Source organism: Vombatus ursinus, unplaced genomic scaffold (genome assembly GCF_900497805.2).
Source record: "Vombatus ursinus unplaced genomic scaffold, bare-nosed wombat genome assembly UNPS02014945.1, whole genome shotgun sequence".
Lineage (NCBI taxonomy): Eukaryota > Metazoa > Chordata > Mammalia > Diprotodontia > Vombatidae > Vombatus > Vombatus ursinus.
In genome coordinates, this window is record NW_020954723.1 from 3,626,703 (window position 1) to 3,649,223 (window position 22,521).

General features: G+C 36.7%; 2 protein-coding genes across 6 annotated transcripts in view; one reads left to right on the top strand and one right to left on the bottom strand.

The window, feature by feature from the left end:
- The first annotated feature begins 641 nt into the window (after positions 1-641).
- Positions 642-17,455, top strand: LOC114029996 (peptidyl-prolyl cis-trans isomerase FKBP3). The gene is made up of 7 exons (XM_027844650.1): positions 642-779; positions 3,008-3,109; positions 4,404-4,511; positions 13,596-13,731; positions 14,884-14,951; positions 16,414-16,511; positions 17,147-17,455. The coding sequence occupies exons 1-7, from the start codon at positions 672-674 to the stop codon at positions 17,199-17,201; spliced, it is 675 nt and encodes a 224-aa protein (XP_027700451.1). The 5' UTR covers positions 642-671; the 3' UTR covers positions 17,202-17,455.
- Positions 17,456-17,709: 254 nt separating this feature from the next.
- Positions 17,710-22,521, bottom strand: part of LOC114029994 (pre-mRNA-processing factor 39) — a 39,719-nt gene continuing 34,907 nt past the window's right edge. For all 5 annotated transcript variants that reach the window (XM_027844645.1, XM_027844646.1, XM_027844649.1 and 2 more), the window contains 3 exons: positions 20,301-20,375; positions 19,619-19,739; positions 17,710-18,859 (listed from right to left, as the gene is read on the bottom strand). In XM_027844645.1, the coding sequence (XP_027700446.1) occupies positions 18,803-18,859; positions 19,619-19,739; positions 20,301-20,375 (253 nt within the window). In that variant the 3' untranslated portion in view covers positions 17,710-18,802. The remainder of the gene's footprint in view (positions 18,860-19,618; positions 19,740-20,300; positions 20,376-22,521) is intronic.

Genomic DNA, 22,521 nt, shown 5'->3' on the forward strand with positions numbered 1-22,521 from the left:
CTATTCACGCCTGGTCTTTTCATCAAGAATGCTTTAAAGTCCTCTATTTCACTGAATCTCATTTCTTAATATATCATTCCCTAATCTTTGTTTAAGGAAAAATTTTTCAATTAACAAGTATTTATTTTCTTCTTCCGTTTTCCTCACCAGCAAGGGTAGGGGAAAACTTAATGGTAACAAATATGCAGAGTTCTTCCCTTGCAACAAAAACTTAAAAAAAAAAAAAGTTCAGCAAATGCCAATCTCAGTCTTTTTCTAAGTATTGTAACTTCATTAAGAATATTTCAGACATATTGTGGCCTTTTGGGTATAGGTCGAACATCCTACTTAGTCTATGCTCTAGGGTAATTTTGAAAACTGACTTTTATGCACCACGATGCAGATCTCTACACGCCCCTCTCTAGAGATTACAGCAAACGCTCATTTAGAGAAAGATGAAGAAGGAAATCGGGCAGGCTTTGGCCACGTCCCCCAAACCAAAAAAGGAGAGCCTTCGCAGGAGACTTCTACGTCACTCAAAAGCTGGCCAATCCTGCTCAAGGCTTCCGAGGGAACACCGCCTGTGACTCGCCAGCCCCGAACCTCTGGCCCGCCTCCTTCCGGGATGGGAGGGAGGGGACGGGTTCGGCTGCGGCGGGCGGGCTCAGTCGCATAGTGGCTGTAGGGGGAAGATGGCGGCTGCTGGACCCCAGCGGGTGTGGACTGCGGAGCAGCTGCGCAGCGAAGCGCTCCCCAAGAAGGACATCATCAAGTTTCTGCAGGACAACGGCTCGGATTCGGTACCTCAGGGCAGGGAAGAGGCCGGGCTTGGGATAGTTGAGGGGGCAACCCTTCTCCGCCCCCCCACCCCCCGACAACATTCTATCTCCCGCCTCGTGCTCCTCGCCACGCGCACCCAGCCTCGTGGGGTTGCGGGGGGAGCCGCCCCTCCATTTACCGGAACTAGAACCTCGTATTTTAATCTCGAGCCCCGGAAAGAAGTCCCGCCTCCCCGGGCTTGAGGGAAGTGGGGAAGATGGGAAGGGGCAGAGACCTCCGGGACGAAGTGCGCGGGCCAGGTCGGGGAGGCGAGAGAGGAGAGCCCGAGCGGGTTGTGGGCGCACGCGTCCCTCCTTCCCCGCTGCCCGTCGCCTTGGGCCCTGGGTCGTGCCCTCTCAGCGCCTCCCCATTTTTAAAAATTTTTAGTTGCGTTTTCTTTTCTCCAAATTTTGCTGAAACCTCATTCCCTGAAATCTTAGTTGGCGAAGTGGGCTGAGTGGGCGTGGGGTCGGCGTTCTCTGTCCCGTGGCCAGGGGCCGGTCCTGCCCCATGCCCTTTCTCTAAGGGCATCCTTGGCTTCCTAAGGCCACCCCAAGTTTGCAGTGACCTCAGCGCTACTCAGATGCCCTGCATAGGACAGGGGTACCAGAACTTGGTGGTTTTTAAATTTTAAAGTGGTTTTTAAAATTTGGTAACTATTTCAACTTAAGGGGTTTCTTTTTTAATCCTGTGTATTTTTATTTTATGCATTTAAAAGCATTATTCTGTGAGGGGTCCATTGACTTCACCAGTGGACAGAAGACTGCATGACACCAAAAAGCTTAAGCCAGTTCCAAACTCAGTCAACCTCGATTATATTCTGATGCTCTGCATAAAACAGGGGTTCTCAATCCCTGAACTTTCTATTTTTATTAAATGTTTTGATAACTTTTAGCTTAATGGGATTCCTTTGTCACCGTATGTATTTTATTTATTTAAAAGCATTATTCTGGGGAGTCCATAGGCTTTTCCATACACAAAAAAGGTTAAGAACCGCTCTCCTAAGGTCAGTTCAAATTCTCTCTCATCAGCTTCAGTTATACTTAGGTCTTATGCATAAGTTGAAAGAGTAAACCTCTTGTAGAAATGAAAAAGTGAAAAAAACTTGAGTGGTAGATTACAAAATGACTTAATAAGAAAGGAGATAGCATTACTAAAAGACAGCAAGAGAATTTTTTGATAGGGAAGGAGGCAGAATGAAAACTGGTGAAGAGCCAAGAGAGAGAAGGAAGTGATTTATTTTATTTAAATTCTGTGTTTTTCAAATTAACCAAAATCCACATTCTTTCGACCTCTCACCCCTAATTCAAATATAAGGGGGGAAAACAGGTCTTCTAATAAATATGTGTAGCTAAGCAAAACAGAATTTTGTATTGGCTACATCCAAAAATAAAAATGTCTCAATCTGCACTTTGAGTTCCTCACCTCTCTATCAGGAGGTGGTTAGTATGGCATGTAGTTGCGAGATGAGGAAAGAGAGTTTAATTTTACACCTTTGTAAATAAATTATACTATTAATCTTTTTAGGTTTTTTACTTTTTTGATAGTGTAACATCTGTGGTATAAGTGGAATTACAGCCAATTTTTTAACAACTACTCTTGCACTGTCCAAAACAGGCAGTATCAAAACCATAGAGCTGATAGCTCGGTGTTTCTTTTGTCTTTGAACAGTGCCTCTATAATTTTAACAGTAACATTTTTAAGAAATTACAGTGTGGGGCAGCTAGGTGGCATGGGTGGATATGGCATTGACCATAGTCTATAGGACCTGAATTTAAATTTGGCCTCAGATACTTACTAGTTGTATGGCCCTCGGCAAGTCATTTAACCCTAATTGCTTCCCCAAAATAATAATAAATCTACAATGTGACTAGCACCTTGAGGAAATATAATAGAAAAACTTTAATGTCTGTGTTCCATACACTTCATTTCAGGTCCACAAGTGTTTGAGAGTGCCTATTCTGCCAAACACTGAGCTTACATTCTTTTGGGGGAGGGGGGAAACAAAATGTGTACAGATAAAAGTATAGAAAATAGAAAGTATTTAGAATAAGTACAATTAAGTAATTTGGGGTATTGAGAGGAATTAGAAATTGGCTTCTTTTAGCAAATTCTTAACTTTGAGGGAAGCTAGAAATTCCAAGAGAGCATCTTTAAAGACACCCCTTGCTTGGGGAAATTATTATATGTAACTTTCCTCTCTTAATAGTTTCTTGCAGAACATAAATTACTAGGAAACATAAAAAATGTGGCCAAGACAGCAAACAAAGATCATTTAGTCACAGCCTACAACCATCTTTTTGAAAGTAAGGTAAGTGTCTCCATTCTGTATATATTCAAATAATTATCTTTGGCATTTTGTTCTTTTGGAATTATAGATATAAATGTAAGTATATGCTTCCATATGCATAGTTATAGATACATTAGAGCCATAATTATTAAATTGTACATGAGTATGTATTGGTGTTGGTTAAATTTATGTATTGTCTGCTGGTTTTCTAAAATGCAGAGATAAATGAAAGATCTGCCAATTCTAGGGAAGTAATTTACATCGTGATGAGATCTTGATTTTATTATTAATAAGTTTGATCTCTTATAACATAAAATGAGATAATGGTTATGAAAAATTGAGATATTATATAAGATGTCATTATCATATTACTGAAGCTGCAGTTTAGTCTCGTGGAAAGGGTGTTAGACTGGAGTGAGAGTATATTTGTTAGATTCCTGGCTCTGATACTAGCTATATGAATTCTGAGAAGGGGTCTGTAGGTTTTACCAGACTGTCAAAGGGGTCTATGACACAGAAAAGGTTGAGAACCTCCATTTTAATGAGTCTGTGAAGTGCTATACATTTAGATTCTGGTAGCTATAAACATCTCGGAAGGTACCCTTCTAATTGTTATTTGTAAAATATGCAGCTTTAGCAGAAAGGATTCCTTTTTTTTAAGTGACTAAATGAGTAGCATCAGCATATCTTCTTCACCCCCTTCAACCTCCACCCCACTCCTCACCCCCAAGAATATGTATTTTTTGAGGGTTGGAACTGTTTAATTTTTATCTTTGTACTACTGCTCACCATGGTGGCTGATACATAGTAGGCGATTCATAAATGCTTATTGGTTGATGCTTTATCTATTCTCATCAGTTTGTTTTATGAAAATGTGATTTTTGGATACCGTAACATAGCAGGTCTATAGGAACAATCCAAAGATGAATTGACAAAAAAGAATGTTATGGTGGAGTATTGCAGTGTTGTGATCTGAGTTAGATTAAAATGTATTAGCAGTGTTATTGCAAAACAACTGGTTCCCGCAATGTTATATAGGGTCTGCCTACATTTGTACCTCTGATTCAGGGATATATCTATAGGGTTATTTTTTGGTTCTTATTTCAAGTATTACTTTGGAAAATTAGATCATGATTTATATAGTAAAAACAGAGTAATTTCTTTTTATATTTTATATTCCTTAGGCCAATTATTTCACGTTAAATTCATGTCACAGTTTTTCATTTGGCACAGAGTAGCCAGACTTCCTTAGGTGTAGTGTTCATGAAAAGAGCTTGTCTTTGATATGTTAACATGTAAGGGATTTTTATTACAGCGTTTCAAAGGTACTGAGAGTATTGCCAAAGTGACAGAGCAGGTGAAAAGTGTGAAGCTTGATGAAGAGAAATCCAAAGAAGTCAAGCATGAAGAGACTTTGGATGAGGTCTGTAGAGTGTCATAAAATATTTTGCAACTTTATTTTTGCTTTTAAATATAAATTTTAATGATATTGTTACTTAGTGGAATCTAGAGATCTAACCTTGGATTACTCTTTAATTTCCAATCCTGAGCCAAGTTTTTTCTAAACTTTCAGGTGAATTTCTAGCCAGAAGATTCTATATGCAAATTGAAATAGATCTTTGGGAACTCTTTCTTCCTATACTTGGAAGCCTGAACCTATTGCTTCAACTTTTGGGACTAAAAATAGGTGATTGAAGTATTTAGACCTCCTTGGATCTTTCAGGCCTGGGTTGATTGCATAAAAATTATTGTCCCTCTTGTCCATCTCACATCTCATTCTCTTGTCATTTGATTTTTGACCCCACCATTCAACTAGAACTACTTTTCCCAAGGTTACCAATGGTCCTTTCTCAATCTTTGCCTTTCTTGACCTTTGAAGTATTTGACACTGTTTAAATATACAACGGGGGGGGGGGGGGGGGGTGGCAAGATGGGGGTGTGGTTTTCCTGACCTTGGTCTCTCCTGGTTCTTTGACTATCTGGATTATCATCCTTGTTTTCCCACTTTTGCATGGCTGTGCCTGCTCTGTCCTAGGTCTTTTTTTCTCTTTTCCTTTGGTTATCTTTTTTATTCCCATGGTTTCAGTTATCTCCTTGTCTACAAAGAGACTCCCAAATTTGCTTATTGAGCTCATTGCACTTCTGAGTGCCAGTTTTGTAACACCAAAATTTCCTGTTTCATTTCTTTATTTTGGTGCCTCATAGGCATAGGGAACACAGAATGACTAAGCAAAACTGCTTTTCCCCATGAAACTCACCTCACAACTTCGAGGACGTTGCCGTAATTTGAGTCACCTGCAACCTTGGAGTCATCTTTGACTCTTCATTCTATGTCTCAAAAAAAAATTTTTTTCACTTATGAAGCATTTCTTTTCTTCCCCACTCCATTGGGGAGAAAAAAAACCCCAACAACTTTGTAACAAGCATAGTCAAGCAAAACAAATTTCCACATTGGCTACGTCCGAGAACACTTCTCTTCTCTCTGTATCTTAGTCCATCACCTCTCTGTAAGGAAATTCACTACCTGTATCTAATTAATTGCTAAGTGTTGTTAATTTTACTTCTGCAACATCTTTACATGCATACATACACACACACACACACACACACATATATATGTAGAGAGAGAGAGAGTGTGAGTGTGTGTATTACTACCACCCTATTTCAGGCCTTCATGTCCTCTACCCTTCAGTCACTTCATAATTGGTCTTCCTTCATCCTGTCCATCCTTCACACCATCTGCCAAATTGATATTCCCAGAGCACTGGTTGGCCCTCTTTTGATGAAGCTTCAGTGGCTTCCTATTGTCTCTGTGATAATACCTCTGTTGGGTAAAACCCTTTGCAACCTGGCTTCAGCTTGGCTTTCTTTTTTTTTTTACTTTTTGGTGAGGCAGTCGGGGTTAAGTGACTTGCCCAGGGTCACACAGCTGGTAAGTGTCATGTGTCTGAGGCCAAATTTGAACTGAGATCCTCCAGACCCCAAGGCCGGAGATCTATCTACTACACCACCTAGCTGCTCCCCTCCCCCTTGTAAAAAAATAATTTAATTAAATATTTCCAAATTACTATAAAAACTTTTTTGACATTCAATTTTTTAAAATTTTGAGTTCCAAATTCTTTCCCCACACCTCTACCACAATATGATGTTGATTATACCTGTGAAATCATGTAAAAACAGTTCCATATTAGCCATTCAACATAACTTTCTAGATTGGTTTCATATCACTCCCATAAGCTATGTTCTAGCCAAGCTTGCTTACTTGCAGTTTTTTCAACATGACATTCCATCTTTTGCCTCTCTGCATGGACTATCTCATATCCCTGCAATGTTCCCCCTTTTACTTATGCCATTTGGAATCTCTGGCATCTTTCAAATCTCTGGTGAAGCCCCACCTCCTATGTGAGGCTTTTCCTGTTCCCCACTTGTTAGTGTTGTCTCTTGAGACAAGGAACAATCCTCATTTTTGTCTTTGTAGACCTGGAACATAGGAGCTTGTAAATATCCAATTAATTGAATTATCCTTTAATCTGTGGTTTTTAGAAACAAGTCTATCCATGAAAGTTTAAGAGGACAGTTTTTTAACTGGTTTGATTACAATGCTAACACATCTTATGGATTTCAGCCAGTGGGGAGTGAGTTCCCCCCACTCTTATTATTCTGCTTTCCTCCTGAGAGCCATATAACTTAGTCTCTGGTTCTCATAGGTAGAAAGGATCTCAGGATGGAGATACTATTTGTAGTCTGTAGAAATTCAAGTGGAGAATCGGAAGTCTTTTGTAAAATTGCATGTTATTTTCTTATTGAGTGATATACAGTGATTGAATCCTTTATTTTAAAAGCAAGTTTCAGTCCAGATAAGTAACTATTAAGCAAGGTGTTGGTCTCGACCCTGAGGAGGCAAAGAATTAGAAATAAGATGGTCCTCAGAGCTTTTTGTTGTTAAAGGTGGGAGATAAAATATATACTTAAATATGTAAATTCAGTGTAATTTGAGAACACTCACAACAGTCTAGGGATGGGAGGGCTGGTCAGGAAAGGCTTTCATGTAGGGGGTGGCAGCTAAAGAGGCAAAGGTGAAGAGAGAAGACGAGCCAGGCATGGAGGACAGCTCATGCACGCTCACAGAGATGGGAATTGAAATATTGGAGACAGGGAACAGCTAATCAGCCAGTACAGTTAGAACATAAGGTACATGAAGTAGGGAGTATAAAATAAGCCTGGAAAGGTAGATGGGAGTCAGACTGTAGAGGACTTTTAAATGCAAGGCTGAAGCTTTTGTATTTTACTCTAGAGGCCATGGGGAGACAACTCCTTCTTTGCCACTGTTCTCCTCCCCCCCCCTTTTTTTTTTGGTGATGCAGTCAGGGTTAAGTGACTTGCGCAGAGTCACATAGCTAATGAGTTTCAAGTATCTGAGGCCAGATTTGAACTCAGATCCTCCTGACTCCAAGGCCAGAGCTCTATCCAACTGTGCCACCTAGCTGCCCCCCTCCCTTTTTTTTAATTGGGGAAATGACATGGTCGGAGTTAGATTTTAGGCACCCTAATTTGGCAGCTTTGTAGAAGATGGACTGCCAGGAGGAGGGAATGGAAGAAGAGTGACCAGTTATAAGGCTGTTGCAGTAGTCTAGACGGGAGGTTATGAATCCCTGAATTGGTGGTTGTGTGATTGGACTCCAATTTTAGCGTATAATCCACTGGACTACACTGCCTCTTTTTTTTTTCATCTTTGACATTTAAAATCTATTCCTTAAAGTCCCAAATCTTAAGTCCCTCCTTGATATCACCACAATAATGTAGGACCTCATTATTTCATACCTCTGCAGTTGCAGTATCTTAAGAGTGCTCCTTGCCTTCTTCCATGCTTTTCCTAAAACACTATTTCATGCACATTACTTCCGTATGCAATAAACTCCAGTGATTCTCTGTTGCCTATAGGATAAAGTGGAAATTGTTGTCCTTCACAACCTGGTCCAGTCTTCCTTTCCAACCTTATTATTCTCCTTTCCATGCTCTGTAGTCTAGCTAAGCTATCCTAAAAAGTTTACTTTTGCTGTTCCTCAGAGTTTACCCCAGCTCCTGTCTGTACCTTTGAATAGGCTGTTTCATATTCATGGAATACACTCCTTTCTTTTTTGTTTTTTATTGATAATTTATTTCTTTTTAGTTCTCAACATTCACTTCCATAAGATTTTGAGTTTTAAATTTTCTCCCTCTCCCACTCCTCTTCCCCCTGCCCAAGATGGCATGCAATCTGATATAGGCTCTATTTATAGATTCACATTAACCATGTTTTCCCATTAGTCATGATGTAAAAAGAACAATTAGAACTAATGGGAGGAACCACGAGAATGAAGCAATAAAACAAAACAACAAAGGAAAAAAAAGCAAATAGTATGCTTTAATCTGCATTCAGACTCCATTGTTGTTTCTCTGAATGTGGATAGCAATTTCCATCATGAGACTTTTGGAGATGTCTTACATCCTTGCGTTGCTGAGAAGACCTAAGTCTATCAAAGTCAGTCATTGCACACTGTGGCTGTTTGTATAGTATTCTGGTTCTGCTCATTTCATTGTAATGCATTCCTTTCTTACCTCCCTCTCCTAGAATCCCTTACTTCCTTGAACACCACTTACTATATGAAGCCTTTCTTGATTTTCTTTCCCCTCAAATTACCTTGTATTTTTTAATATAGATGTATGTATATATGTTGTACATCTGTGTGTTTATAAATTTATCTTGTATGTTTATATAAAATGTCTTCCCAAGCTTCTTGAAGGCAGGGACTATTACATTTTTATCTTTGCATACCTTGCACATAGTAATCATTTAATTAGTACTTATTGATTGAGACAGGAAGGACTGATACGAGATATGGGAAGGCAGAATATAAATTCTGGGTCTTCCTGTCTCCAAGTCAAACACTTAATTCACTCCACCCATGCTGCCTTTGTCAATTCTTTATTACTAATGTCTCTTGAATCAGTTCCTTCCTGTCCATTCCTGCTGTCATCAGTGTAATATAGGATCATATCTTACTCCTGGGCAGTTTCCTAAATATTCTCCTTGCCTTCTAGTCTTCCCTTTTCTTTCTCTTTGGTGCTTTATATCATTGCCCCCTTAATCTTCCCTGAAGCATTCTCTTACATACATCACCCCACCCATTCAAACAAGCTTCAGTGGTGGTTATTGCCTGTTGGATAAAATCCAACATTCTAGTCTACCAACCAGAATATCTTAAAAAAGGATTCATCCTACTCTTCTGATCATATTTGGAAAAGTGCTCCCCTAGGGGACAGCTAGGTGGCCCAGTGGATAGAGCACTGACCCTGAAGTCAGGAGGACCTGAGTTCAAATTCCGCCTCAGACCAAACACTTGATGCTAGCTGTGTGACCACTTAACTCCAATTGCCTTAAAAGAAAAAAAAAGTTCTCCCCTAAAGAACCCTCTATTCTAAGCAAGCTAATTCATTTATTTACTCTTTCCCAAACACACATAGTCCTGTCTCCAGGCCTTTACTTTTGTTGTTTCTCCAGAGATAACTTAGCCACTTCTCTATTCTTATTCTGCATCTTGAATCCATCATCTCTCTATCTATAGGTGTATAGCCAGGGTGGGGAACATGTGGCCTTCTAGGTATTTTGACTGAATCCAAACTTCACAGAACAAATCCCCTTAATAAAAGAATTTGTTCTGTAAAACATAAGACTCAATCAACAGGCTGCTCCCAAGAACCTAGAAGGCCACACTTGGCCTTGAAGCAACAGGTTCCCCATCCCTGGTGTATAGTATAAATGATGAATATCAGTCCTCTAGACTCATGGTTGGTTATTTTATTGGTCAGAGTTCTTAAATCTAGCAAAATTGTTTGTCTTTACAGTGTTACACAAATAATTCTTCTGGCTCTGCTCACTTCACTCTATCAGTTCATGCAAGTCTTCCCAGGTTTCTCTGAAACCATCCGTTTTGTCATTTCTAAGGCAAAATAGCATTCCATTATGTTCATGCTTTAATTTGTTTGACTGTTCATCAACTGATGGGCACCCCTTTAGTTTCCAGATCTTTGACCATTTTTTAAAAAGTTGCTATAAATATATTTGTACATATAGAAACTTTTCCTCTTAGATTTCTTTGGAGCCACTCTTACTGCAGGAAACTTCAAAACATAGTACATTGGAGTAATTAACCCATGATGGTAAGATTCCTGTGCTTACAATTCTGTTAGCCCAGGCTAGTTAAGGATCAATCAGTTCTACATCTGTGTTACCTGGCCACTAGTATTTATAGTTCTGAAGAAGTCCTTAGAAACTGGGTTAGTTTCAGGGCCATTCATAGCATTTTGACTTAATTTCTGAGTGGCCCTGGAACTGTGCTATTCTTTTAAGGTGATTCCACTGTGTTCACCAGGAAGTAAACCCCATGTCCCACGTCAGTCACAAAATTTGAAGTTCTTCAGCCCCATTCTATAATGGGTTGTTATCTTGAAGTTGAACAGGGAACATGGAAGATTGAGGTGACACTGAACACTTGCTGTAACATCTGCCTTAGCTGTGGATTAAATAGGTTAAATGATGTGCTTCTGTGACCAGAAACCCAGTGAACATTTGAGTAGTTGGCATTTAAAATTTGATTCCTGTTTATGAATCAGAAGTCTAATCTATTTTCTAATTTAAAAAGCAGTTTAATTTAAAAAAAAAAACTAGAGGATTTTAACATTACTTTTGAAGTAATTTATTTTTATGGTTTATTAGGATTCTTTTTCTCTGAGAAAACAAATTCCTTAAAAAGATTTGTTTTCTAATCTTGAAATTCTTTTTATATGTTGTCACAGCACATCAATTTAGTAATCCTCATGTAAGTTACCTTTTGAAGTGGGCTAAGTTGAAACAGCTTCCAGTTTTATTCATGAAAATTATTTTGTTAAGTATTAAAGATTAAAATTAGGGCAGCTAGGTAGTGAAGTGGATAGAGTGCTGGGCCTGAAGTTCGAATGTGACCTCAGACACTTACTAGTTGTGTGAGCCTGGGCAAGTCACTTAACCCTTTTTGTCTCAGTTTCCTATCTTTAAAATGAGCTGGAGAAGGAAATGGCAAACCACTCCTTTGCCAAGAAAACCCCAAAAATGGTGTCATAAAGAGTCAGACATGACTGAAAAATGACTTAACAGAAAGGATTAAAATTGTTTAATGTAAAATGCTCGGTGGGGATTAAAATTTTCATAACCATTCTTTTCCATGAGAGGGGGAGATCCATCAAGTTCACCAGCACAATTTCCTGAATAAATTATTAGCTTTAACTTTATACATTTTGAGGCTAAGATTCTAGGATTTTCAATAAAAATGAACTGAAGGACATGACAGCAGTCTGTGGTTCCAGAAGAGAAACTTCTCTGTGATACAAATAAGTTTTCCCTGCAGAATTGAAGAAATGCCTTTTAAAATGTATACCACCAGAAGTCTTGAATATTCTTTTGTTGTTCTTAGGAGTACTTCTGGATCATTTGTACAGTCAGTCACCAGTCACTAATTATTAAGTGCTATGTGTCAAGCATAGCACTGGTCATACTGCAGATGTAAGGGTGCAAAGGACTTTAAAAGCCAAATAGAGGAGTTCATATGAAATCTTACGGGAGTAATAAGGAGCCACCGAGGCTTGAGTATAGGGGAGAGATGTGGCCAGACTGACTTACGTAGTACACACAACACTTTAACAGCTGTGTAGAAGATGGATTTTTGTAAGGAAAGACTTGGCTCAGAGAACCTAGTTAGGAAGCTATTGCAAAAGTGAGGGTCTGAACTAGAGCGATGGCTGTGTGAGTGGAGATGGATTTGAATCCATTAATAAAATCAACAACAGGCAACTGATTAGATAGGCAGTGTGTTAGGACTTCCAACCAAACTTTTTTTGACATTTTTATTTTAAATAAGGGTTAGGGTAAGGACTGCACATAGTAAAAGCACATGATGTTTACTGAATTGAATAAATTAAATTAGAAAAAGTATCATGTAGAAGTAGGGCATGAGCTGAGTCTTTTTTTTTCTTTTAAATAGTGTTTTGTTTTTCCCAGTTGCATCTGGGGACAGTTTTTAACATTCATTAATGTTAATTCATTTAACAGATTCTCTCTCCCTTCTCCCTAGGAAGGTAGGGATTTTGATATAAGTTGTATTATGTGTAGTCATGTGGAACGTACTTCCATACTGGTTGTATTTTGGGGGAGGAACCAGAATGGAAGGAGGGGACTACCAAAGAAATAAAGAAAGTGAATAGAAAGCAGCACAGTAATTTTGAGTTTGAATTTATGAAGTTACTGTGCTTAGTGCAGTTGGAGATAGATGATTAAGGCACCATCTCTATCCTCAGGGTGTTTATACTTTAGCATTTTCAGGATAAGCACTTCTTAAATGTTTGAAATTTGGTGTGAACTTCATTTTAAAGAAGCAGAATATTATGGGATAATATTTGATGTAGTTGAGTGTAATAGTTTGATTTATACTGATGTGATTTAGATAAGTTTTCAGACCAAAGCTATTGTTTAAAAGTGTACATTTGTGTAAAATATTGTTAAATAATAGATACTAATCCATTAGTTTTATTTAACTCATCTTAATGTTAAGAACTGTTGAGAAATTTCAGAAATCATTTTGGGATAGATGGATTAAATCTTACTCTTTTGAATTATAGCCAGCACAGTTTTAACTCAAAACAAAACTATTCCTGTCATTTTCCCTATCAACCTTTTCTTTTCTTCATTTAAGTTTTCAGTTCTATTTTCTTGGCCTTCTGTTTTAAATCTGTAACTCCTATGCCTTGTACTTAGTAGACATTTAATAAATGTTTGAATTTAATTGATTTTACAGGTGGAATTTTCAGGTAGGTAGTAATATTTATGAAACCAAACCAACTCTGAAATCATGGACATAAATTTTTAAATGTTCTTCTGGTGTGGAAAAGATATTTAAAAAATTAAATGACTCCAATATACTTGATTTGAAAAAAAAGTATTGTTGAGCTAATTTTAATAGTTCACTTTAAAATTAATCTATATGTTCATGTCAAAAGAAAAAGAAAAAATTGGAAGTCATTACCCTGGGAATTATAAATGAATAAAATCCAAAATATTCTGGATACTAGTGGCTTTGTACGATTTTTAACATTCAGATTTTGAGTTTGACATGAATGAATGTGGTCCTGTCCAATTTCTACTGGAATATAATATCCATTAATGATAGTATAATTTAACAACTACTTTTATTTCTTTGGCTTTTTTTAAAAGTTAGAGTTGGGGCCAGCTAAGTCAGGAGGACCTAAGTTCAAATCTGGTCTCAGACCAGACACTTGACACTTACTAGCTGTGTGACCCTGGGCAAGTCACTTACTACCAATTGCCTTGCGCTCCCCCCTCCAAAAAAAGTTGATTTGGGTATATTTAATCTCTATGGGAATTTTTCAAAGAGAGACTTAAGTTGCTGCAAATTCTGTGTTTCTATCTTTTATTTAGGGTCCACCAAAATATACGAAATCTATTCTTAAGAAGGGAGATAAAACTAACTTTCCCAAAAAAGGAGATGTTGTTCATTGCTGGTACACAGGAACATTACAGGATGGAACTGTTTTTGATACTAATATTCAAACTAGTAAGTCTTGGGATTTGGTTTACTTTAAATAACACTGTGAATCATTTGTGTTTATAAGTTGGAGAAATGTCAGGGAGTATCCATTGGCTTATTATGCACTTTCAGAACGCTCCACAAGTTTGTTTTTAACCTGGAATCCAAGTGCAGGAAGATTCTACAGTGTAGTACAATGGTTTGAAACCTTTTAAGTGTGTGGATTTTTTTCACATCAAAACTTTTCATGGACTATGCCATCCCCATTCATTCATTCGTACGCATTCATTGAGAAAATACTCGATGATAAAAAGTTACTATGAATTAAAAAACTTTTAATGACTTTTAGTAATCATAACAACATCTATATACATTTAAAAAATGGTAATACATACATGAGCCATGCTGCATTTTTATTGGAACTAAGGTTTAAAAAAAGACAATGCTTGGTTACATATGTGGATTTGAAGACCCCTGTAATAATTTTGCTGTTCCTCTTCCCGCTTTAATCCTCCCCCTGCCCTCCCCCCAGAAAAAGGGTCCTTGGCCCACAGGTTGGGAACCATCAGTTTACTTCAAACTACATTGAATTTGTAGTCGAGAAACCTAGATTCTAGTCTATGCAAATCCAACCTTTGTGACTGACCTCTTGGGTCTGTTCCCTCATTTGTAAAATGGGGATAAAAACACCAGCACTTCTGTACAGGCTATTCTGAGGATTAAATTAATTACATGAAAATGCTTTGTAACCATAAAGCACTATATACATAAAAGACATCTTTATTAACAAGTCTCCTTTTTACTGGTTTACTATAGGCTGTTGATAGCACTGTGCCTTCAACACAGCTGATATCGATAGATTAATTCAAAATCTGAGTAGAAATGGAAAAACCCTAATTCCCCAGCCTTGAATGATGCAGCATTATAGGGCCTGAAATACTTGGACTAAGTGTCATTCAAGCCTAATAAAACAAACAGAAACAAAGCTTCTCAGTGATAAGCTTGAATATTTAAAACATAATACAGAACTGAGTCATCTGATTTTTTTGGCTTTTACTTTTATACTATCAAAAAGCCTGCATAATGACATCAGCAAGAATGTAATTGGTTACTGTCTACTGTTTAAATAAAAAAATCAAGTTCTCAAAAAATAGATCATATCTTAAAATTGTTTTACAGGTGCAAAGAAGAAAAAGAATGCTAAGCCTCTAAGTTTTAAAGTTGGAGTGGGTAAAGTTATCAGAGGAGTAAGTAATCAACATATACTTGCATTTCTGTCCCATAAAAGGCATTGTGTTAGGTGCTATCAAAGACATAAGATGTCATCCTTGCACTTAACAGCCTTACAGTATAAATTTGGAATTACTCTTTTCTCTGTTACTAAAGTATCAAGAGAAATTATAGATGAACTCCTTGGATGCCCAAAAAGTGAGTGGGAGTTAGGGTATATGTTCAGTATGACACCAGAGTGTTTCTAAAACTAGTTTTTATTTCTAACTGAATTACCTGTAATTTAATAAGGTGATGAATTTGGATTTTGCTTATTATTGGTAATTTTTGTTAAGCTTTATATACCTGAATAATTTGGGAGTGATTCCCTACAAAAATTATTTGGGCCTAGGAGCTATCTCTACTTTTTTAACATACTTTTCATGTGGCTTCTTGGTAGGTAGCACAGTTGTGGACATTGCTCAAGTTAGAACGAGGAAGACAGGATTTGAATTTTGACTTCATCTGTAAAATGAGGGGGTAAAATGAGACTTAATGATCTCCTTTACTGCTCTCTCTAGTGATCATAGGAACAAGGAAAGAATCAAGTTTTGCCAATTTGATGCATTGGAACAGGTCTCAATTTTTGTTACTTGAGACTTTCTGCAGTCTCTTACCTTTCAAATACAAGCTCAACAATGGGATTTCATTACAGTACATCATCTCATATTGAGTGAGGCATAAGGCAACTTTCAAGTTCTGTTTAGTCAGGTCTTCATTTAGTTAATTGTTTTTCATTGTGAATATTCAAAATATTAGCAATATGGAAACCTAAGTACAGAATTATACATCAAAATCAGCTGCATTAGGAATCCCAGCACTGAGGTATTCATTTTAATGAATAACATTTGGGATTGTTTCATTCCTTACATTTGTATCCCTATCATAGGGTCTGACATGGTAGGTGCTTAATAAGCTTCTCGATTGATCACCAGAGTCCAGGATGAATTTTGTAAACTAAGACAACTTAACATCATAGGATAGCTAAGCAGATGGGCCTCATCAGCTTACAAATATTCATGATGGATTATCCACTGTTTGAGAGAGCCATAGCTCCACTTAGATTAATTGAGAATTGATTCTGTGTGCCTTGTCAGCTTTTGCATATTGTAACTCATGATTTTCCCCCTCACAAATAGCTTCAAGAACCAGAATGGGGAATGAGGTGGGGAGTACCTAATATTTAAAAAACCTTTTTATATAAAGGAAGGTTAATGATAAACAAGTGTAAAAGTCTGTTATAAAAACAAGCCCTTGGCAAAAGCAGACTTGTGACTTATTAAAAATGAGACTTAATGGTTCTCACAAGAAATAGTGATCACCTCGAATGTCTCTACTCTTATTTAAAAGAATCATTATTTCTATCTAGTTAATATGTAAGATTTTTTTGTAAAGCTCAGATTTCCTCTTTTGTCATGTTTTCTTTGTTTTCACTTTTAGTGGGATGAAGCACTCTTAACAATGAGTAAAGGAGAAAAGGCTCGCCTGGAGATTGAACCTGAATGGGCTTATGGAAAGAAAGGACAGCCTGATGCAAAGTATCCTTTTTCCTTTCAAATAGAGAAAAGAAATCCAACCTCCTACTTTGTACAGTCATTCATTCATAGCTTCTGATGGATATCTCTCTAGTAGTAGCCACTTTTTGAAGCAGGTGTCAGCTAGCTAGAAAATGGCGATGCCATGTATCACCTATCATCTGGAGCACTAACTCATGTTACATTTTGCAATTTTAGGAAAGGGAAAATGACTTTTTTTAATACAGATAAAGCTTTTTAAGCTTACCCTGAAATACGGAAGAAAGTGTTCAGGATTACCAGCATGCAGTGCTCAACCCATCACACAGAAATGACAATTCTGCCATGGAGGGGAACAGGCAGTTACAGTTCAAGATAATCCAAGGGCCTCTTTTCCTATACTGAAAAACTTTGAGGTTTTCTGAAGGTAGTTTGCCCAACATCTCTATAAAGTGAAGTCTTAAGTTTGAAATATTAGGTAATGTATGTGTGTGTGTATGTGTGTATATCACCAGAAATCTTCAGCATTTTCAGAATAGTCCACATAGAGTAGCTCCATTCTGATTTATATAAAACAGGGATTCATATAGATTTTTTTTGGCTATTCGAGTATTGTGATAAAAATAAATGTCTGATTTATTCCTTGACTTCTCAAACAGAATTCCACCAAATGCAAAACTCACTTTTGAAGTGGAATTAGTGGACATTGATTGAAGTGATAAATGTTTTACTGACTGAACTACATACTTCAGGAACTTCTTCTACAAGCCTGTGGCCTTGTGTATACTTGAAGAACTGACCTTATTCTTGGGGGTGGGGAAAACATTCATTTTGAGGATAAATCCCTCAAGTTGAGCATGTATTGTTGAGGCTATGTACAAGGCTGGTTGGGGTTGAGTTTTCTATTATTTAATAGCCATATTTGTAAATACAAAATTCTGAATACAAATACATTAACACAAGTAACAGTGGATGGCTCACTGAATTTTCTGGGGCTGCACGCAATGCATAAGATTCCTTTCAGTGTATGCTTTAAATATATTTTTAGAAAGTGCTTTCCTCACTAGTAATTTTAGTAGTTATCTTTGTGATCATGTGACTTAACCGGAATAAAAATTTTTAAAACAAACACACTTGTTAAAACAAAAAACAGTAAGCATGTTTAAACCTAAATTAGTTCAGTCACAACTAAGAAATCTGCCTGTTTTTACTAAAGGAATAAACCTTAGTGTTAGCTATTAATAAAGATAATCACATTTTTCAGCAAGTGGGTAACAGATTAGATGCTCTACCTCCTAACTTCTTGCTAAACTCTAACCTCTTCCCAATTAAAAATGTCACTGCATCTGTGATGATGACTAATGGGCACAGCTTTTCTTGCTGGTTGAAAATACACTTTGAAAGATTGAGTGCTTAGCAGAAGTCAGATGGCTAAAGAGTTGGGGATGTAGTTTTAAATCCTCCTCTTGAGTATGAGCAAGGCAAACCCTCCCTAGACCTGTATATAATAAAGATTATGCAAGGAGCAGAGTTTTTTGGCATTTAAAGTAAAATTAATTAATAAAGAATATCAAAATGTGTCTCACCCAGCTTGGTGCCTGCTTTAATTGGCACAAGTTTAATTTCTAAAGTGTTTTTTTAAAAAAATCAATTCATAAGCAATTGTCATATAAGTCCTTGCTTTATTATGAAAATGATCGGTTTGATCAAAAAAGTCTGCTCACAAGTTATACATGAACATTCTACATACAAAAGTCTACCGTATTTTTAATGATTTTCATTTTTAAAGGGATGCAAATATTTTGACATTTTATCACTTATGGATTTATGAATATCCATTTAAGGATTAGATCTTTATATTTCTATAAGTAGATGCAACATCACAAGGACAATTGGAACACAACCCTTTTTAGGTTGAAAGTTTGAAACAATTTTTGATGGACGAGGTGAAGACATTTTAATAACCAGCCCTTATGTAATATTCAGAATTACTTGCTACACTGACACGATTTTCAGTCAGTTTTTTTTTCCTCCTTAAGGCTACTAGACTTGGTTTCAAATGTGTTGAGAGAATTCTAGACCACTTAATGCAAAAATAAAAAAAAGTTCTCCAATAAAAAGTAGGAAATAGTATGTTATTTGCTATTAAGTGAAATATTGTCCCAATTACTAAGCAAATGTTACATGTGAACAGGGAAGACAAGTTATCAAATATTATCAAATTATGTTTTGTTTATACCCCTCATTTAAAAAAAAAAGTTCATTTTTCCCCACCCCAGACAATACCAGTTATGAAATTAAAATACTTTTTTCCATCAGGTTGGAGGGGGAGGATAATACTGTCCATAATTCCAGGGATTCTGGTAATTGTACTGTAAAGAAAAAACAAATTAGCACAGTTATCTGGTTACTTTTATCATGAAATACAGTGTTACTCACCAAAATTATGTAAGTTTTAAAGAAAACCTAATTTTAACTTCTCCATTTTACAGATGGTCTGAGGCACACAATATCCCTTTAGTTAACTCCCTTATTTTCTCAAAGCACAGTAGTACTGGAATCAAGTATTTCTACTCCTAACTCAGTAATCAAAAAATAAATACCCTAAAAAATTAGCCATGGCTCTAAACATTTAGCAAAGGAAAGCCTATGCTTAGAATCGGGAAAAGAATCTACTACATGCAAAGAAAAGCCATCATGGCAGAAGGACTTGACTTAGAGTCAAGATGCAAATTTGAAAAGCCCACCTCTGACCCCTACAGTGACTCATGGACAAATCATAACTTTCCTAGGTCTCAACCAACTCTAAGACATTTATAGATGAGTTACAATCTGCATTATTTAGTTCCCATACTGACAAAAACAGATCAAAACAGCATTTACTAAGCACCCATTATATGCTAGGTACTATAGTACCTGCACTGTACTAATATCCTTTTAGTGGAAGATACTAACACAAAAAAATTTTAAATGACACTTTTTCTCAGGAAGTTTACAATCTAACAGGAATGTACCTAACTACATAGGTCCCTGACATACTACCATGAGTACAAAGTCAGCGGAAAACATACAAAGTTCAGAGAAATTAGATCTTATAGAAAAAGCCCCAAATCTGAATTATTTATACATACTTGATACCAGGCACTATAATTATATGCAGCTTGGTTAGCTTGGATGTCTCCGTCAATCATTTGAGTAGATGCCAAAGTCGCATCTTCTGTGTGTATTTTTTTTTCATCTGGCTCTTCTGCCCTATTAAGACAAATAAAAATAACTTAGTATTTCAAAATTATAGCCAGCAAGACAATGAAGTTCTGTATTCACTTAAGTTTTAAAAAGCACATCTATGTTCTTTAGCCAGTTTAAATCAGCATAGTGAAGGAGCAATAAGGTTCTTGCCCTCACTGAAATACTGGTACTGATTCTGGATTATACACAACTTTATTCTGTGTAGACTCTTGACTTTTAAAAATGTTTTTCCTATGTTCATAAAAATAACTTCTAAACCAAAAAGAGAACATTGGGACAATTTCTCTCATATAGGAACTGACATTCCCAATTTATAATCTGTATAGCCACAAGATCACAGATTTAGAGTTAGAAAGGTTTTTTTAACCCTTTCATTTAATAGATAAGAAAACAGGCCCAAAGAGGTTGGCTTGTGTAAGGTCATAAACGTAATAAAACATCAAAGGCAAAATTTCAACCTAGTCTTGAGTCTAAATCAAGTAGTTTATGGGTTAAAAATTAAAAAAAATGTTAAAGTATTTCTTCACTGTAATGAGCCATCTTGGTCTTACAGATATTACATACCCATTTTCAGCTTTCCTTTTTAAAGAGTCTTGTTCTTTTAAAAGTATTTGATGTTCATCATAAGCATCCAGAAGCCTAAATAGGAAAAAAATATATACTGGATTTTTTCCATATTTTAAACTATAAAATAATGTAAATTATTTTTTTCTGCAAAATCTAGTTTTGCTATATTTCAAAACTAAAGTCTTCAAGCTTTGTAACAGTAATGAAAGTTTATTTTGTAGTTAGTAGAAAAAAATGTATACAATGTTAAATGAAAACCAAGAAGTTTCCAACTTGAATGTTTTAACTCATTCATATGAAGTCACATTACCAAACTTTATATTTTCTATGACAGTGTTTTTTCAGAAACAAAACTTCACAGAATTTGTTGGCATAGGATAAATTTGTCAGCCTAGACAAATCTTACAGTTTCTATTATAATCTATGTTATTTGTAACAAGATTTCTGGCACTTAACAGCCTATGAATGGAAACCATTTAATAACAAAAAAACTCCTATCTTTATTTTTCATGATTAAAGATACTTTTATCAATACTTGTGCCTCAAAACAAAAACTCCAAAATCATGATGAGTCATAAAATAAGATATATTTTTTATGTAATAATGCAAGTAGCACACAATAAGGAAAAAATTTATCCCAGTCATACAGTTTGTTAAAGCTACTATTTCTGTAGAAATGCAAGCTGGACCATGATGTGTATGTATAACTTTCATTTCCTCAAGTGGCTAACATGCATTTACCTAAAATAATCATACAACACAGCCCTGAGGAATTGTGAGGTATTGAGATTCATTTACTACCTGTGTAAGCTTCAACAGGGCACTATGGATCTCAATTTCTTCAACTGCAAAATGTGAGGGTTGGACTAGTGGTCCAGAAAAGGAAAAATGATCCTAAGAATGAGAATCTTTAGACCATCTATAAGCATTAGCTACTAGTACACTAAAAAATAATTATTGAAAAACTGCTGAATCCTGACTCAGCCCAGATCTTCATCACATAAGTCTCTCTTAATGGAAGCTTAAACAAATTTTCTCTATATCTTTGTCTGCAGTGGATTTTGGCCTATAAGTTGCAACTGTCTTCATGATGATTTTCTTCAAAACCTCATGATGACTACTGAAATAAAAGATGGCCAATTGCCCACGAAATGTTTCCTGCTGCCTTTTAACTCATATGTAAAAAAAAAAAAAAAAACTTCTGCAAAAGGCTTTTTTACTTGCCTCCATGAGAAATCTCTGAATCATTCTTACATTCAGTGCCAAGTTTCTTTTGTCTTTTATTTCATTTATAATGTGAATGTTAAAAAAAGTGATTCCCTATCTTCAGGTCAAGCCAAGCTTATTAAAAATATACTTTTTTTCTTACTCATTAAGATCTGTCATCAGAATAACTGAATTTTCCTCCCACAATGCAGACTGCAGCTCATCAATGCCTGGCCTGTCATATGCAACTACTGTTCATGTTCTCCTGTAAGTTCATGGGGTGGGGGTATAGGAGAGAAGCACTCAGTGTGCTACAGAGAATTCTCCCTTTCTCCCGAAATTCTGAGGGCACCTGTGAAGCATGCTGACTGGCCACCTGTCATTCCTCAACTTTACCACACAACCAGCGCCCATCTTCTCTTTTGTCATTCAGTTCCCAGAGAATATCTTTTACACCAGTTCTTCAGAGTTCTCCACTAAGTTGCAGCCTAATCACACCCTTCATATGACTGATATTCATTTTTGGTTCTTTGGTGAACATTATTGTATTCTGTCTTGCCGTCATATACCAACAATAGTAGAATGCTGGTATTGTCCTTCATAGGAAGCTTGGGTTTATGGAAAGAACTTTGTGATTTTCCAAACTCAACAGATCAATATAATAGCCTGCTGTCCTCCTTACATTCAATTCTGTCCATCTGAACTGTCTGTCCCAGATACAAACAGCGAGTTCTACACATTGTGCAAACATTTTTTGGAGTCTGGACAACAGACATTTTTCATCCACTTAGCATTTGCTGTGTGGATGGTTGGGCCAGATCTCTTTGAGGATACTCTTCGGTGTTCTGGACTTTGATGCAATCAGCACAATGTCATCTGGAAGCCAGAGCACCTGGACAATCTCACCATCCACAAAGAATCCCTTGGCTGGGCCTCAACCTCCACTACAGTGCAGAGCAATATTGGCAAGCCTGCATCTTAGATCTCTCATGCTTTGTCTTGATGTTTATGA